At 39.0% G+C, this 17,381-nt stretch overlaps 1 protein-coding gene across 3 annotated transcripts in view; it reads right to left on the bottom strand.

Annotated features, from left to right (window-relative positions):
• Positions 1-17,381, bottom strand: part of AQP9 (aquaporin 9) — a 47,910-nt gene that overhangs the window by 9,927 nt on the left and 20,602 nt on the right. For 2 of the 3 annotated variants that reach the window (XM_075160200.1, XM_075160201.1), the window contains exons 5-6: positions 16,811-17,028; positions 11,678-11,836 (exon numbers count right to left, since the gene is read on the bottom strand). In XM_075160200.1, the coding sequence (XP_075016301.1) occupies positions 11,678-11,836; positions 16,811-17,028 (377 nt within the window). Of the gene's footprint in view, positions 1-5,751; positions 5,853-11,677; positions 11,837-16,810; positions 17,029-17,381 lie in introns of those variants that run through there. The other variant, XM_075160199.1, reaches the window with a different exon arrangement.

Here is a 17,381-nt window from a genome sequence, read left to right as displayed (position 1 = left end):
GGAACCTAAAAATTCTAATGCATGTCTTGGATTTGCAGATATGCTCAGTCCATTTGGTATGACTCAAGTTTTAGAGCATTTTGAAAGTATGTTTAATTTTCTTATGTGAACTTCAAACCATGGATAACTTTATTTTTAATAATTTACAGAATTTAGAGAATTTTTGAGTATATTTTCATACTCTTATGTGTACTTCTAACCATGAATAAGTTTGCTTTTAATCACTGTTATTAAAGCTGAAGCAAATTTGTGAGAACATGATTTGATTTGAGTTTTAAGTCTTTCTCTGAACAGTATGCAAAACAAAAAGAACTTATGGAACACAAATATGCAGGTTGTATTGTAACATTATTTTCAGCTATCCTGGGAACTCATTAGTTCCTCATTATATCTTTGGTCTAAACATATTTTTCTATTAAGTAATTAAGCAATGAACTTGCTATCCTGTTTCTCATAATAATATGCTTAAGTACGTATATTCTCTATTGGTAAATGGTACTGTGGAAACATCGCTCTGATTAAAAATCATTAGTGATAAGAAAGAAATTAGAGTGACAGGAAATTTGTGGTCCCACAAGATCAAATGCCATTTTGTAGCAGCATAGGGCAATGTAGTAAGACTATACATTATATATAGCTTTCAATATTAGTCTACACAATTAGCCTATCTTTTCTCGTAGCATAATTAAATCTTTTGATATGTTTCATTTTCATAGTGTTCCTAATATGACAAGGGTAGAGAACATACAGCCCAAGTGATCTCTTTTTATTGCCTGGTTTACATAATTTTTCTTCTGTTTGGTCTCTGCAAGATATTTTTTGGCCATGTGTTTTTGTTTAATCCAGTGACTTTTGTTTGGACTAGATTTTCAATTCCCGGGCTCCTGAATTTTCTTATTGTAACACCTATATATAAACTGCCTGAAAGCTAGAAAATTTCAATACGTTGACATCTTTTAAACTTTTTGTCCCCAATGATGTAGTGTTCATGTTTCCTCTACTGTTTTAAAAATTCTTCAATACTGAGAAGATATAGAGTTTGCAAAGGAGGAAAAATAAAATTAATAGGGGAAAAGCTTAAAATATCGCATGATGTTTGCCTTTAATTCTGTTATTTTCAGAGGCTGAAAAGAGGAAAAATCAAACTGATTACAGTTAAAATATTCTCTTTTTGAAAAATTGAACAAGAAAATATTTTGTCTTATTTTGGAGCTTTCTAATAAATCAAAAAATGTAATTCTGGATGAAGACACAATTTTAATGCACATCTAGTAGACCCCAAAATTTTGGCCTAGCTGGCATTTGAACAGTCATGCTTCCATATACCTCATTCATGCCAGCCTGCTTTATATCTGCAAAATTTTATTACTGTTTTATACATAGTCTGTTCTGAATGTGGGTACACAGAAGAACATCACTCAGGGTTCATAGGAAAATGCATTTTCCAGTACAAATCTTGAGGAAAAGAGACATGTGTAGGTTTTTCCCTGACTTGGATGCTAAATTCAGAATGTCTTTGCAATTTGTCCGCAACTATTACGGATTGTCACAGCTATGGCTGATAGCTTTCACCACCCTTTTGTAGAGAGCTTACTTTTGCGGTATTCAGGACATGGAAGTAATTTTAAGTGGCTGTTCTGTTTTTCGTGGGCAAATCTGTCTCTGTAATTTTTTGGCCCTTCGACACTGCAATAGCAAAAAGTAGTTATCCCTTAGGAAAAGCTCAGATATTGACTAAAGAGTAAACCGTCAGATCAGATTGTTGCTGACATGAGGTATTCCAATGTACTATTTCAATAATGAGCACTTGCTTTGCTTTAAAGATTTTATTAGGATTCCCAGGAGGCCAAAACAACCAATCAGCTTAATGATGAGCTCCCCAGCTCACTCCAGAGCATTTAGCTCACGTTACTGTATGGGTCACTTTACCACATTCTGGCTCCTTCCCTGCAGCTCCATTAGCTGGTAGCTAGTGGTGAAATGGAAGCAGCCCCTTCCCCCAACTGCCTCTTGCATACAAAAACAGCTGTTCTCTTCTATCTTTAAAAATACTTCGAAACTGGTGACACTTTTTTTATATAAGTACAACAAATAACCTAAAAATAGAACTGTAGCTGGAATGTGAGCTACTTAGCATGAATTAATGTGTTTATTAAAAATCTAGGGATTTTGGATAGTCTTGTGAGATACACATGACCTTTTCATGATACTCCCCAGAGATACTAGTCATACTGTCCAAAAGCAGCATAAAGTAGTCTCATACAAACAATGTAATTAAGGCCACTTTGAGCCTGGTAATGGGATATGAACACAGTAGTCCTGCTCAAATCACCTTTCCAAGTGTACCACAGTTGTCAAATATTGCAATTATTGGTGCAATTAGTGCAAAGGTTTTATAACTCTGGATATAAGTGAGTTTTTTGCTTTCATTGTTAAATATAAAGAATTAGTTTCTTCTCTTGGTAAGCATATGCTAAACACTTCTCTGTGTAACAAGGAGCCAGAATCTGCCTCTGAAACTCTGTTCATGGAGTATGGTGACCTCAGTTTACTGGAAGTCTATCCAGTCATAAAAATCAGCCATCACTCTCGGCATTTGTTGGAAACTGTATTATTAGCAGTCTCAGCAGAGAGGTCAAGCACTGCACAAATGGTGCAGGCTAATATATCTCCCCTACAATAAAGGGCTAAGTTCGGGGTTAAGGGTTATTGTGGGGCAGCACAAAGAAACTGCATATCGTATTATTATCTCTAAGACTATGGGGCCTCATCATTGTGCTTAGCATTGCACAAACATGTAACAAAAAATGTCTGCACTCAGACCTTAAAGTCTAATCATTGTCCTCCCCATCTGGGCACAGAGGACTTGAGTGACCTAACTGTGGCATCTCCCATTTGCATTACATTTGCTCACTCCATTTCATACTTACACTACTGCTGACTACAGAAGCCAATTCTGTAAAAACAATAGGATTAATAGACCTTGCTCTTACAAATGAATTTTTAACAAGCTTTAACATTCGAAAAATGTTCTAATTAAGACATTCAAATAAGCAAATGGCTTAATAAAGTAGAGATATAGTCCATGTATTTCAAGATTGAGACAGATAAATAAAATTGTTTAAATTAATATGATCTTGCCATACTAATCACACTTACTATGTATATTTTACATCAAAATAATATGTTTCTGTAGCATTTGTATCACTGTGTCACTGTCTTCAAAAAATAATAAAATAATGGTGATAAACAGCATCCTGTCCAAACCAAACTTTTAAAACCAGACTTTGTTCAAAAAAAAAAAAATCAATCTACTGGTAAGTATGGGGCTGATCATTAAAACTTAGAAGTGCTGTCACTTTTGATACATAACTGACTGAAAGTATTCTAGGTGGTGTGGCAGTGTTGATGTTCTGAAAAAAAAAATGGGTTCTTTAAAGTGCTGCCTTCCACCAGGAACTGCTCTTTGCCGGGTAAATGCTTATGGCAGCAGCCTCAGCAACTTATGTTCACCTCTTCTGTATGTATTTTTAACACCCCGTGGTCAAAGGTGCCCAGCAGAGGAATCGCATGCCTGAAGTACCTCCTTATGTTTCAGTGATACATTTGCTGAAATTCTTTTTTCTGTCTAAGCATTTACCTGACCCTTATTGCAGAACAGCTGGACACCTTTAGTCAGCACTGCACCCCTCCTAGGTAGGCTGGCAATCCTCTTCCTCTCGTAACAGCGAAGCTGAGGTACCACTATGGCTTTCGTGCTAGATGTTGTTTTTGATAAAGCTGTCCTACAGAATAAAGGACTGTTCTGACAGTGAAAATCTTCCCAAAGCCACTGTAGGAGGAAAGTGTGTGGGATGAAGCCCTCTAGGACTGGCTGAGCAGCTGCAATTTTTTAGAAGCCTGCTGCGTAACACATTGCTCTGCCACAGACGCACCACATGCATGGAGTCAGGGAGCTTCACTGTGTATACCAAAGCTGAGCAGTGAGATGATCATGAAGGAGAATGTGTTTATTATCAGACCAAATAAAAGCACACAAGAAAGGACTGCATTTGTGTTTGTTTAAAAAAAAAAAAATAATTTGAAAAGTTTGGAAGAGTTGGAACAGAGCAGAACACCTTCAGGAGCATCAGGAAAAATGATGACAGAAGCAAAGTTCATAGCCAGAGGGCTATGATGTTACAAATCTATTAAGGAAAAATAAGTTTGAAAGTAAAGCAAACTAATTATTTTTGAGCATGGTTATCTCAGTCATGATAACGTTAAAACACCATCAAAAAGGAGTTTTTACAACTTTTCATTTTCAAATTGTACACATTTGCTATTTGGGAATGGAGTGAAGTTTCTACATCTGAAAAGAGCGCTTTTTTTTCTTCCCCCCCCCCCCATGATAGCTGTGCTCTAAAGTTTACTTAATATTTTTTAGGGATACATGTTTGTTTCTGGCTTTCTAATTTCTAATAAAATAAAACTACCTGAAACCAGATGTACAAATAAAAACTCTGTTAACCTTAAACACTTTCCATCCAGAATCTGGAAGACAAGCTGATTCTTACTGATTTATGCATCATATCCTGTAACACGGTGTGGCTAACTACCCAGTTTCTCAGAGTCAATTTTGAATAACAAATAAAATCCACCAATGCCTGAGCTATGTCTTTTGTTCTAGGATTTCCACTGGGGGAAATCCAAATCCTGTGTACTGTAAATCTCCCTTAGTGAGATAATTATTGTCCTGCTAGGTTTCTGTAAGAAACACATCTGATCAAAAGCAAGGAAAAAGAGCGTAATTGCCAGATGAATTGTTGGAAGCCCAGTTTACTAGGTGTATACATCTTGAAATTGTATGGAACCATATGCGTTTTGAAATGCATCTTGAAATTTCTTTTTTTTGGCTTCATGGAAATGGAATATTTTGGATGGGGCCTGGTACTCAATGGATATGAAAGACCAGTGGCACACAGTCAAGACAGGAGCCCGAGAGAGAAAGAATCAGAGGCCTGCTGCCAGTTGTACCAGAAAACCAGGTAAAAGACTTGGAAGAAGAAAAGGCTACAGATCCACTTGCAGGCAGGGTAAATATTTTGGGTAGATTTTTGTCCTTTTGTTTTAAAACTGAACTGTTTGGTTTCTTGTGTTTCTCTAATTTCAAAGAACCGCCTGTGATAGCAAATGGGGCTTATAATGGCTTCCAGTATTCTGTAGCTTTTAGTATTTTGTATTTTTGTGACAGAGCAGATTGAAATGTATGTCTGTTTGTATCCACATTTTGTTCAGCCATCATATTTTCTTGGATCAGAAGCCTCTGAAGTGCTAGCAGTGTTTGCATGTACATTAAGTTTGCAAATGGCCTGTGTCTCTGAAGCATTCTTCTGTGAAGACTATTCATAGGTGTGAAGACAATATATTTCTGAGTCAAGGTTTGTCTGTTGTTGCTTTCCTCCCCCAAGACTTGCTGGAGTAGCCTTTGCACTTGCTTTATCCCCTGGGATTCCATGGTAATCTGGCAGCTGGATTCATGTCTCTTTTTATTTGTGTTTCGGATAGCTGTTCTTCAGTGCTAGCATCTTTAAAAATGTGTTGTTTCTATAGCCCGAAAAACATGAACCCACTGGGGATTACGTCTGTATGAGATGAAATTCTCCCTGCACTGAAGCCAAACAGGCTTTCTTCCTTAGATGGCAGAATGGTTACGTAGCAGAAGTTTTCTGCGGTGCGTAGCCATCAGTTGTCTATGTCTTGAAGATCTGAGATGGAAATGAAGATAAAACAATTCTAGTCTTGGTATTGTGTAGCTTTAATGGAAAGGTCCTTGCTGCCTCTTGAGAGGGGCTGCAGCAGGGTTCACAGGGCTGGAAATTAATTCAAGAAAGTTACTACTGTGTTTTTCCTTTTTCCCCACTGAGATTTGCATTCTTTTTTTCCCTTTTTTTTTTTTTTTTAAACTTTGTTTCAATAATCTGAAAGTGTTCAAATCCTCAGATTTTGCTCCTTTACTATGGAAAACAAGACCATGGCAGTTTAGTCCTTTTATTCTCAAATACAATTTATTTTGTAAGTCTATTTAAATGGCATTGACAAAACACCTGACTCTTTAATTTAGCAATGTTGCCAAGCATGTGCTGCTTCTTTGGCTTCATGTTTGTTATTTGATGCCTTGGTCATGCTACAGAAAGTGTTGCATCTGTTCAATTCTGGTTGAGATTGTTCATTTCCTTCTATTCAGACGCTGACTTTTCAAGTCTTAATATATTGTCTGCTTTGTTACTTTTTTTATTCACAGTCTGTTAATAACTGGAAGGCAGGCAAGGTTTCCTGAGAGGAGTTGTGTAGTGAAACAAAGTACTGTTATTTCTGAGGGTGTGGAAAGTATTCTTCACCTATTAGACTATTATGTGCCTAATGCTGAGGAAATAATAGTATTAACATGACCAAATTGGTCCTCTTGGTGATACTGAGAATGTTAGAATTTGCATCCAAGATGGATGTGAGTTTCTGATAGATGAACAAAAAGACAATCTTCTACTGATGTTACTTCATACTGTTGTCTCTTTATTTCTGTGTTCCCCAGTAAAATGTACGCTATTTTCTGAAGTAAGCAAGCATTATCAATCAGCCTTTTGGCTGACCTCTGGCCAAAAGGACTTGCTTTGTTTTACCAGCTTTTGAAGTTTTCTCTCTTCTTTATTATCGCTTTATTTGTCAGTGTAGCATGTAGCAGGATCGTTACTCTCGATTTCTGGATGGTTGGAGCAATGTTTGGAGTGTGAAAGGAAAGCTTGATTTCTAATAATTTAAAGCAGACTGCTCAGTCCCTAGGCAGGTCAGAGAGGGACCATATTAGTCTGTCCTCCCCTGTCATGGAAAAGGAGCTAACTGGGTCATCTGGCCAGAAAGCTTGATCGTCGCTGTAATATTCATATTCCCTATCTTCATAACACCTTTTGAAGGAAGTTGCGGTCAGCAAAGAGAGAAAAATGACATAAATGTGTCATGTCTAGCTTCATTCTATGTGGTTTTCTTTAATATTTTATTCAAATACGCAAACAAACACCAATGGCTAAAAATATTTACCTACTACTTTCTCCTCTGAGACTATGCCATTAGATTGTGCAAATAAACAGAAAGACACTAACACTCACAGTGTTAAATGGTTTTTTTAACAAGTTGTAAGTGCAAAATAGAAGACAAAAATCCAAACTACTAACTTATGTGCACAGAATATTTTTCTTCTGGCTGATCTTGCGCTATTTTTAATAGTGGCTTGAAAAAGGAAGGCTTTAAAAATTGTACATGTTTGAAAGAAGTAATCTGTTATGCAATAACAATTGTACTAAACAGAAAAAGAGCAGCTGTTACTGGAAGTTACAGTTAATTGTTGTATTTTCCAGCACAAGGTTGTTTGGTGGGAACAGTGGGGAAAAAATGCAAGCAACTGCCAAAAAACAAGCGTGTGAGGTGAAACTTGAATTTGCTCTCATGAGAACTTTCTAAGATTCATAAGTAACTGAGAAAAGCATGCTGTATTTAAATCTCTGGAGATGTATTGTATAGAGACAGAGCACAGCACACAGTGTTGGCAGGAGAAAGAAAGGAGAACAGAAAATCAGAAAAACTGATGGGAAGGTAAGGGTCATCAGGATGGATGGAGGATAACATGCCTGCTGCCACTTCAAATTGTTTTTTTTCTTTTGTAGCTTCCTGAGTAAATTTGAAGCTCCTAATCTCTCCCTCTCCCCTCGACCCCACAGAACAGGTTTTCATGTGATTTTCAAATGAAACGAGCAAAGTATGTCCCTGTTACAAATCTGTAGAGTGGAAGATAGATAAATTAGCTTGGGGCATTTTGTAAGCTCTGTAGGCCAAATCTGATGTGATATATGCATGCCTTAAAAGCAATCTCTGAAGAGGGACTTAAGCAAAATATCCCACCTAGGTTCTGGCTATTGTTAGAGTGGTGGGAAGGCTGTGGCAGAAAGCGTCCCCAGGCAGGCTGCAGACAGGAACAGGAGAAGGCCCAGAGGCAAGGGGCCTGGCCCTCATTGTTGCACGGGTGCCTCCTGGCCCGGCAGTGGCCATTACTCATATGTGAGCATTTCTCTGCTTTGGCACTGCTTCTGGCCCACGAAGTCTGCCACAGGGTCTGCGCTCTGGGAATCCAGCTTGTTAGTCAATGTGTTCTTCTAGCACAAGGCTATAAAACATTGTAGGTCATAATAGGCAGCTATTTATTTCTTAATATGTCCTTAGTGCCAGAGGGGAGATTTTTTTATGAAAATAAAAATAGTACTGGAATGCATTTATTAGGGATTGACTGTATTTATTTTGAACCACAACACATTCATCCAGATCCACAGTCAAAACTACAAAAAAGTACCATTTCCACTATACTCTGAGCTCGATTCTCTGAGCACTTATCCTTGCCTGTATTGCCTCCCATTGTGAGTAATTCCACTGGCTTCTATGAAACATGCAGTGGCCAAACTTTAACCCGGTACTATTTGCAGGGTCACTCTCCAAATTACTTCAGCACTAAGTTTAGCTCTGAAGAACAAACACATTGCCCAAAAAAAGAAAAAGAACAAACCCAGACTGAAAGTTGAGCAATGTTCTGAAAATGAATTTTTTTTCAACATTAAAATGATCAAGCCTGATTACTATTAATTCATTAACCAGAACATCTTACAGCTGGAAAAACTGTTTGTTGTTGCCAACTGTATTATATTAATTCAACATGAGTGTGACCACTGAATATCAGTTGATATTAGAAAATTGCATAGTTTATGCAAAGTAAAAATACTATTTTGTTTTGCACAAAACAGATCATGATGTCTGTGCTTATGGCATGAGAAGATTATTACTGTTCCCATTATATTATGGAGATACTTGTCATGGTTCTGTAGTTACGACTCAACAGAGTTTTGTCCCTAAAGCAGGAATTCATTCTTATGAATGTAAATTATGTCAAATCTGAGGCAGCTCTGTAACACCTTGTTCCTGAATGAAATTCTGGCTTTTGTGAAGTCAATATGAATTGTGGTATTAGTACCATATGTCTTCAAAGAATTTACAAACATATTCAATGATTAATTAAAGTTTAAAAATAAGTTCTTTAAGCAAACACAGAATTGACAACAACTTGTTGACAGCATATTTTAGATATTGCTATGCTATCACACTAGTGTGTCACTGCTTACGATTTGCACGTTGATAACTTCAGACAAGTAAATATCACTTATACAGAAATTCAGTGCATAGGAATGGCGTAAGTGGGAGAAACAAGATTCCATGTTTATATACAAGCAGAACCTGTTGTGATCGGAAGGATTTTGAGAAAATGTACAACTTTCTGTACCTTGGCCAATGCACAGACACACAGCAAGCGTGGGCTGCTCACTTAGTAGGTTGTATAAAGAAACTGTCCCTTTCTCATTCTTGACCTGTATTCTGCTTTTCGCCATGTTTTCTATGGGGTATTAAAGGAAGCAATATCATGAGGCATATGAAGCCTACTGACTATGCAAAATTCTAGCCCAATAAGTGATAACCTGCCCCTACCATTTTGGACAAAATTAGTTAATTAGCTGTCTCTATTTTCTGCACAGATATTTCATGTTAGATATTGGCAACAGTGGAAGAGTAAGTGCCTTTCAGACCTGAGGGCAGCCCTCTGACTGCTCCTACCTATGTAATCCCTCTCCAGACACAGATGGTTGGCAGCCACCTAGGAGTGCTCCTGCCATGTATCGCCAAGCTGCAAGAGACAGAGCTCATTGCAAGCAGGAGCAAAAGGAGGCTCAGTCTGCAATCGCTTTTACACACCATCTTGTTTTATGTAGTGCAACTTATCAATATACAGGACAGATGAACTAGCTTGTCTGTGCTGCCAATATGAGGTCTACAGTTAGCAATAATTTCCACATTGTACTCTTGATTCTCCTGTATCTGCCTCTGCTCAGGTTGAGGACTGATTCTGTAAACCCTCCCTTTTTGTTATTGCGGCTCTCCAGATAATGATACAACGCAGTCAAATGTCGATGGGTATAGCTATATCGGGTTTTAATACACAGCAAAGAAATGCTGAATCAAATGAGCATTTTGCACAGGGTTGATATGGTCTCTGGGCAACCTGAGTTCATTACAGTTCTGTAAGTTTTCTTCAAAAATGTAATTAAAATTGGAATTATACTCCCTTGAGTATACAGCATCATCTGACTTACAGCTGCAGCAAGCAAAGCTTTGCTTGACCTGCTAATTCTATCCCTTCGCTGTCACGAATTTGGCATACCAGGGAGCATGATAAAGTCAATGCAGTGACATAGGCCTGATCTGCCCAAATGCTGAGGCAGATTCTGACCACAGTATTTTCCAAACCACTTCTGTGGATACCTCACCAAAGTGCACAGGCTATTACTGGCAACAGAAAGGGTTCCTCCCTTCAGGAGTGAAATCAGAAAATAGTGTGGAATTCTAGGGAGCAGAACTGTAGGAATCCAAAGGGAAGAGCACCCTAAAATGAGTGCATTGAACTGCTACCCTGAAGTTTTGCCATGAAAACAGTTCAGGAGCATCACTGAATAGGATGTCTATTTATTCATGATCACCACCACCAACCATATATATTCGTATATATATTAGAAATGAAATTTGATTTAATTGGATACATTCACTTCACAATTATTAAGCAGAAATAATTTCATTTTTCAAGGCTGGCTATTTAGGAAGTGGTATATGTCCAACCACTTTTCTTTAGTGAGAGAGAACCCACACTTCAGAACTCTGATGTGGACATCAGATCTAGGACTAGGTCTGAGACGAGTTTCTAATTTTAATTACTGCTACCAAAATAAAAATTACTCCCACAAAGCAGATTAAATCCCCCCATGTAGGTCAGCAGCAGAAGGCCTCTTTAAAGCTTATACAGATGTAGGCCTTGTGCTGACCTTTGCACAGCATAATAAGCCTCTGTTGCTGGCCCATCTCCACAGGAATGAATTTTATCCAGAAAGCACAGCGGAAGAGGTTCAGATTAATATTCTAGGTTAGGCTTGTAATATTGGGTAGCATAAAGTTCGAGTAAATAGTTTAAAAATAACTGAACGTTACTGCTGTGAAGAACCTGTGCAGAAGTACAGCTTTGTCTTTTTGGTGTTGATAACACACAGTTCTTACCTTTCGTGATCATATTCCAAGTTACTAAACCCCATCACTGATGAGTTGATTCCTTGCTGTTCAATCAGTGGCTCCATAAAAATTTAGTAAGTTATTTAAAACTACTTCAGTTGACATTTAGGCAATTTGGGTATTGTTTTTAATTTTCAGACAAGCCCTTCTTAAATAATGGCTGCAAGAAGTGAGCGATGCTCTTACACATTAATTCAGCACTGAACCTATTAACTACCTATGCATGCAGTTTTGTAACAATATCTCATCTGTTTTCAATTAATTAGGCAACATGATTAAGATCATATGTGTTGAATTAACAGGTCAGTGCATCATCTCACTACAATTTCATCTAGGATATAACTTGATCTGAAAGCCATTTGAAAAGAACAACAATTTATCCTTCTCACTCCCAATTTCTAATTGAGGCATACAGGTTTTATAAAATGGTCCAAAAAATCATTTTCATAAAAACTGCACAACAAAATGAGAGAGAAAATTCTTCACTTCTTACTCCATATTGGTCAGTTCGTATTTATCATACATGTCATTTTCTTCTCCTGGCTGAGTATCTGAGTGATGAATTTCAATAAAAACAATATAGATCATGGCTCCAAGTACACCTCCCAGCATAGGTGCAACTATAGGGACCCACCACCAATTATTTCCAGCCCTGTAAGACAAAAAAAAAAGAACAAGAATTATCATTATTTGTTACTCTAGTGAACACCCTACGTTATATTTGGCAGTGAACAAATATGGTGGCATGACACTCACTATACTGTAGACCTTTCTGTTTTGTCTCACATTTCTGTAAATGGATGACACCCCTGCCTGTCCTGCCCGTGTTGTGATTTAAATGCTAAGTAACAACCACCGGGCATGGTGGTCTATGTGCTGTACTTACACCTTAGAAAATAAGGCCTCTTTACTGCATGTCCGTTTTGGGGGCAGGGGATAATTTCTCCCTTGTGGAAAATGGGCTTCATTGCCTTACAATGAAATGCACAGGGACATATTTATTGCACAGAAATCTTGACTGATGCTGTTGCCAGATGCTCATTAATAGGTTTTCAGGAGTGATTAATGCAAATATATGTTGCAAAAATGGGTTATCTCATCTGCATGGAGATTTGCAGGTTCAGGTCTGCAATGGTATATATGGTGTTCCTCTTGACAAGTATAATAGATTATACTTGATTTTGAGTATATTTGCCTTAAGGAATGTAATAAAACATAGTGACTGTAAAGTGGATTATACTTAACTAGCATGGTCAAGATTCAAATTTCATGATGTAGTGTCTTATCTCTGTGTTTAAAATGGGGGTCTTTCAGTAAGAGGTAAATAAGCATTTAGAAGCTTTATATACCTAAAACTTAATCTTTTTTAGAAGTGCTGTGTTCAGTAAGAAAGTCCGGCATATTGGCTCTACTGAAATGTTTACATTCACTTTGCACAATTACTAGGATTTAATTTTAAATGTGTAGATTTATGAACATTTTTAAAGAAACAAGTCCACCATTAAATGGTATAAAACAATAAATAACAACCTCTTTATGCAGGAGACTTGGGCTTGTAGAATTGCTCTCCCTTTCCTGGAGGTCCACATTCAGAGAGTAAATTACTGAGTATTGGTTTCAGAGCACAGACTTTCTCTACTGTACCGGTGCATGAAGGTGTTTTGATTCAATAACATGCTGTATTAATTGAATCTGTGAGTCTGCAGTGAAAACCCAGCCACCTCAATTTCATGCATATTGAAAATGGAGAAGTAACATTTTTTTTTCTCCCAGAAATACAAAGGGATAGATTCATCTGTGAGAGGAACTTTACAGGAAGCTGCCAGGGGAATTTTTAAACTGTAAGGATAATTATTCAGCACTCAGTTGTACAGATTTATGCAGAAGTGAACTTGTGGTTAAATCACAACACAAGAATAGAACAGAGCTAATCTCACAGTGCCCTATTGATGATACTATTATTCCTTGTTCAGAAATGCCTTGGATGTGTATGTTTTGCTTTTGGAGTTATTTATATTTTACCGTGAGGATATAAAATAACTCCTGATATTGTTCTACTGAATTTATAGATCTGTTTGTTGTTGAGTCATGAATGTCTGTTGAGCCCCTGCATTTCTGAAACAAGCACGGACTAAGGTTTCATTGAATTAATCACAAATTAAAATCTATATCAAGTACTTGCATGTATTCCTCTGCATGTGCCCGCATGTGTATATGGGCATATAAGGAAGGTGTTTCTCAGCAGGTTTCTCTCTCAGCTTGTTCCGTGAACTGACATGTGCCTCGTTGGCTCCTGCATGACCTTTTCCAAATCATGGCCTGTATTTGCAGCAGCTGCTGTTAGCTGTGTTTTAGACACCCTCTGCTAAGACGGTGGGTGTAAAGTCTTTACAGAGAGCAATGCCAAAGCTGAAATGAGATCAGGACACAGCTGAGTTATGAGTTTCCACGACATTCAATCCTCCTTCATTGACACAGGAGCAAGAACTCTTTGTGACAAGCACAGATAGCTTCACAAAAGTAACCTTAGTTCCTTTATACCCTGGCTTACAGCTTTGCTGCCAAGTTAGCAGGAAAACATCCAGCTATGCCTTTGTCATCATCAGGTGTTTTTGCTGTTGGGCAGAGCAGGAGGGAGCCGGCTGTGAGCAGGAGGAGGCAGTGCACAGGCCTGGCAAGTGGCACTTTGGTTAACTGCAAAAATTTCCAGGAAACTACAGCGTATAAACTACTTGGACTGGGAACTCTGGCCCATTTTAGATTTGCAAATACATTTCTCACCTAGCCAACTGCTGCAGGACAGTGACATAACACTGTTTGCTATAAGAAATGCCAGGATAATTCAGGCATTCGGCAGTATGGAAGGTATCTGGCTACTGTTCTACGCTCCGGGAAGAATGCAAAATATTTCCGAGGCCGCTTTGCCATCCAAATCCCTGTGCAGTCAAGAGGTGCGTCTCCCGACCCTTTCCAAAATGCAGTTTAGTTTAGTCCGGGCGACTTGTCCCCGGTGCCGGCGGCGGAGCCGGCGGCCACGAGGTGTCAGCGTTACCGCGCCGGCGGCTCTCGGGGCGGCCGGGCTCTGCCCGCCTCAGCTCCCGCCTCGCCGCGGCGGAGGTGCGCTGCTATGGAGCAAGGCAAGACCTTTGTCAGTACTGCTGCCATTGCCAGTCAGACCCAGCCGCAGCAAAGGTGCAAAAGAACCCGTAATAAACCAGGGGTGAAATATTCTATGGGTAGCTTCAAATGCTGATGCGAAATACTGTTCTGTAGAGCCGTTTCACACTTCCTCCTTGCCATTTCATGCTCTGTTATGCTTGTCAAAATCCAGAGTCTGGTATTTGTAGTCAAATGGTCCAGCAGAAGAGCTCCCCTCCAGTCTACTCGCAGTTCCCTGCCTGAGAACATGATAAAACCAGAATTTACTGGACCTGCAAGCACTAAGAAGGGTAAACGGGATTTCCCCCCTGTGAACCCATTCTCTCAATGTTTAGAGCATTTGCTTGGGATCAGGGTGCAGTAAGTCTCATTCTTCTGTATCTGACCTATTCCAAAGTGAGGCTTTCCTGCTGATACCACTCGAACGCTCACTGACCCGGACAGAGAATGATTGTGAGATGCTTCCATTCTCACGCCAATGAATGTTCAATGTCTCTTCAGTATTTCCTGTTGGTCAGTTTGTGCAGCGCTTCCCTCATGTCACCGGAGGTTTCTTGCTTATGTCCCAGTTCCTGGGCATGCCTTTTACTAGAGAGCTTAAGCACCTGCCTCAAGGTTGTGAATTCCAGTTAAGCTGAGACATCCAAGGTTCAGCTGTCAACTGTTGCTACATCACTTAAGTGTCTCATGCACATGCAACGTCAGCAGCGCATCAGGCGGTTCAGGATCCCAGCTACAATCATTCAGACTTCTCCCATGGCCTGTAACAGATCCAAAGCTTCCAGCTACCTAAAAAAGCTCAAGTTCTGCCTAAGTCCCACCTGGATCTGTGCTGTAAATAGATGAGAACATATTCCTGTTGTATCATTCCCTTGAACTTGGTTATAGCTGTAGCCTTGTAACTGAAAGCAGGGAGGAAGACTTCTTGCTCAATTTATACATCCCTGAGACTTCTGTAAGTTTATTCTGGCAATAACCAGAGATCTCATATTTCACTTTCTATGTTCCCATATTTAAATTTCTTAGTATCGACTTTACAGTGGGGATGCATTCCCTCTCTGTATATAAATCCTAAAACTAAATTAGGGAAGAGCCCATATTGGTACAGATGTGGAGTTTTCTTGTAATTTCTTAAAAGTAAATGAGTAAGACCTTTCTTTTGGAGAGGAGGCGAGTTCACAGGTATTCTGTGACTAGACCACAGTACAATCAGGCTTCCAAACTTTTTCAGCAACATAATAGCCAACTTCATAATATATTACAGATTATAGTGCATGACACTATAATTAACATCATAGTCAATAACTATTTATAATTAAATGGGCATGAGAGAGGAGAATCCTAGGTGTGGGATGTCACTCTGTGTGCTGCTGTTATAAAAAAAAGTGCAGTCTGATGGTACAGTGGTAAGAGCTGCTGGGGAGAAAAAGTTTGGAGGTAACCGGGCTAGAGACCTGACCTCCTGCCAGTGGCTTGCCAGAGCTCTGTTACATCCGAGCTTTGGATCTGGCCTATGGCGTCACTGTGTGTCCATTTCTTCTATGCTGTGCCTAGCTTTTTTGTACAAGAAAAGCTTTGCTACTGCTCTCCTCTACTAAGGCACATGATTTGTGTAGATGGAAGTCATACTAAATAAATACAGATTATTTGTACTTGGTGAAGTAGCTAAAATGAAATCTCTATTAACTAGAGCTCTCTAGTGGTCTACAGTACTTCTGGGGATTCCTACTTGTAAATAACTGGAAAACAAACTATACAAAAATAAACCAAAAGATCTACCTCCTGATGACAGATTACTCTTACTTCGATATCCCAGAGTGCCTCTTACCCTGGATATGTGTAAGCTGTGGATTTGATGTGCAACTAATTAGCTGTGCATTTGGCCAGCCAAGAGCGTGTGTGTGCGTGTGCACACGCATGCACAGGGATTTGAGAGTGTGTTCTGAAATGTGGGAAAATGAAAGGAGCTTTCTTTCATTCACTCCTTTGCTCCCAGGCAGGAAGTGAGGCTTTTAGATTGTTGTATATTTCTGCAATAACTCAGTAGTAATAATAGGCTAAATCAACCTGATATGTCTGTGTTTTTTACAGCACCCAATAAATATTCCCACCTAACTCTCTCAAGATTTCATTTTTTTTCTGAAAGCTGCAGCACAAGAGAAGAAAGCACTCCTATATTTTCAGTGACCTCTACGAATCTCTGATATTTTGGGAAGGGTCTGCTTGAAACAATGATTGATATTAGAGATAATACGTGTTTGATTTGCCCTAGGAGCAGGAAATCCTTTTTAAAGCCCCGTTCCTAGAGGATGTCTGGCTTAAAGTGCATGAATAGCTTCTTCTGGTATGCAAAGAATTACCTACATGTATATAAAGTATGACTTGGTACCATGTTGAATCAGGATCTTACTTTCCTAGGAAGCAATTTTAGCCAAGAGCATTTTACTTCATATCCAGGCATACTTACGTGAATACTTCCATCCCCCATCCTGCAACAGCTGTGAAGAGCCTTGGGCCTAGATCTCTGGCCGGGTTCATGGCACAGCCACTGTTCATTCCCAAGGAGCAAGTAAGAACAATTATAAGAAGTCCTACTGCAATTGGCTCCAGGCCCTTTGGTACGCTGTTATTTCTGGTGTCAAAAATAGCAAATATAGCCAGAAGAAGAACTGCTGTTGACATCACCTGGCCAATGCAAAGAAAAGAATATTGAATAAATATGTGCAGATTCCTTCCAATAATGAAAAGAGGGGCCATGGCAGCTCTGTGGATTGTGGTGGCTTAGAGCTGGTATTTAGATTTATCCCACGATACAGAGTAGTAAAATTTGGAACCCAGTGCCTCTCTACTTCACAGTAATGAGAAGTTTTGATACCTGTGCTGAAAGAAAAAGACAAGAAATGTGCTGAGGACACTTGAGAAAAAAAAACTGCAACAACCTGGTGTGGAAAGAATAGAGGATTTAAAAGGCATCTCCTGTGTGAGGTCTGATGCTTTGTTTCCACATTTTTTCCTATCAATTTAACAGTTCCATTTAA

The sequence above is a fragment of the Calonectris borealis genome, chromosome 11, assembly GCF_964195595.1.
Source record: "Calonectris borealis chromosome 11, bCalBor7.hap1.2, whole genome shotgun sequence".
In the NCBI taxonomy this organism is placed as follows: Eukaryota; Metazoa; Chordata; class Aves; order Procellariiformes; family Procellariidae; genus Calonectris; species Calonectris borealis.
This window is presented reverse-complemented; position numbering and strand designations above follow the sequence as displayed.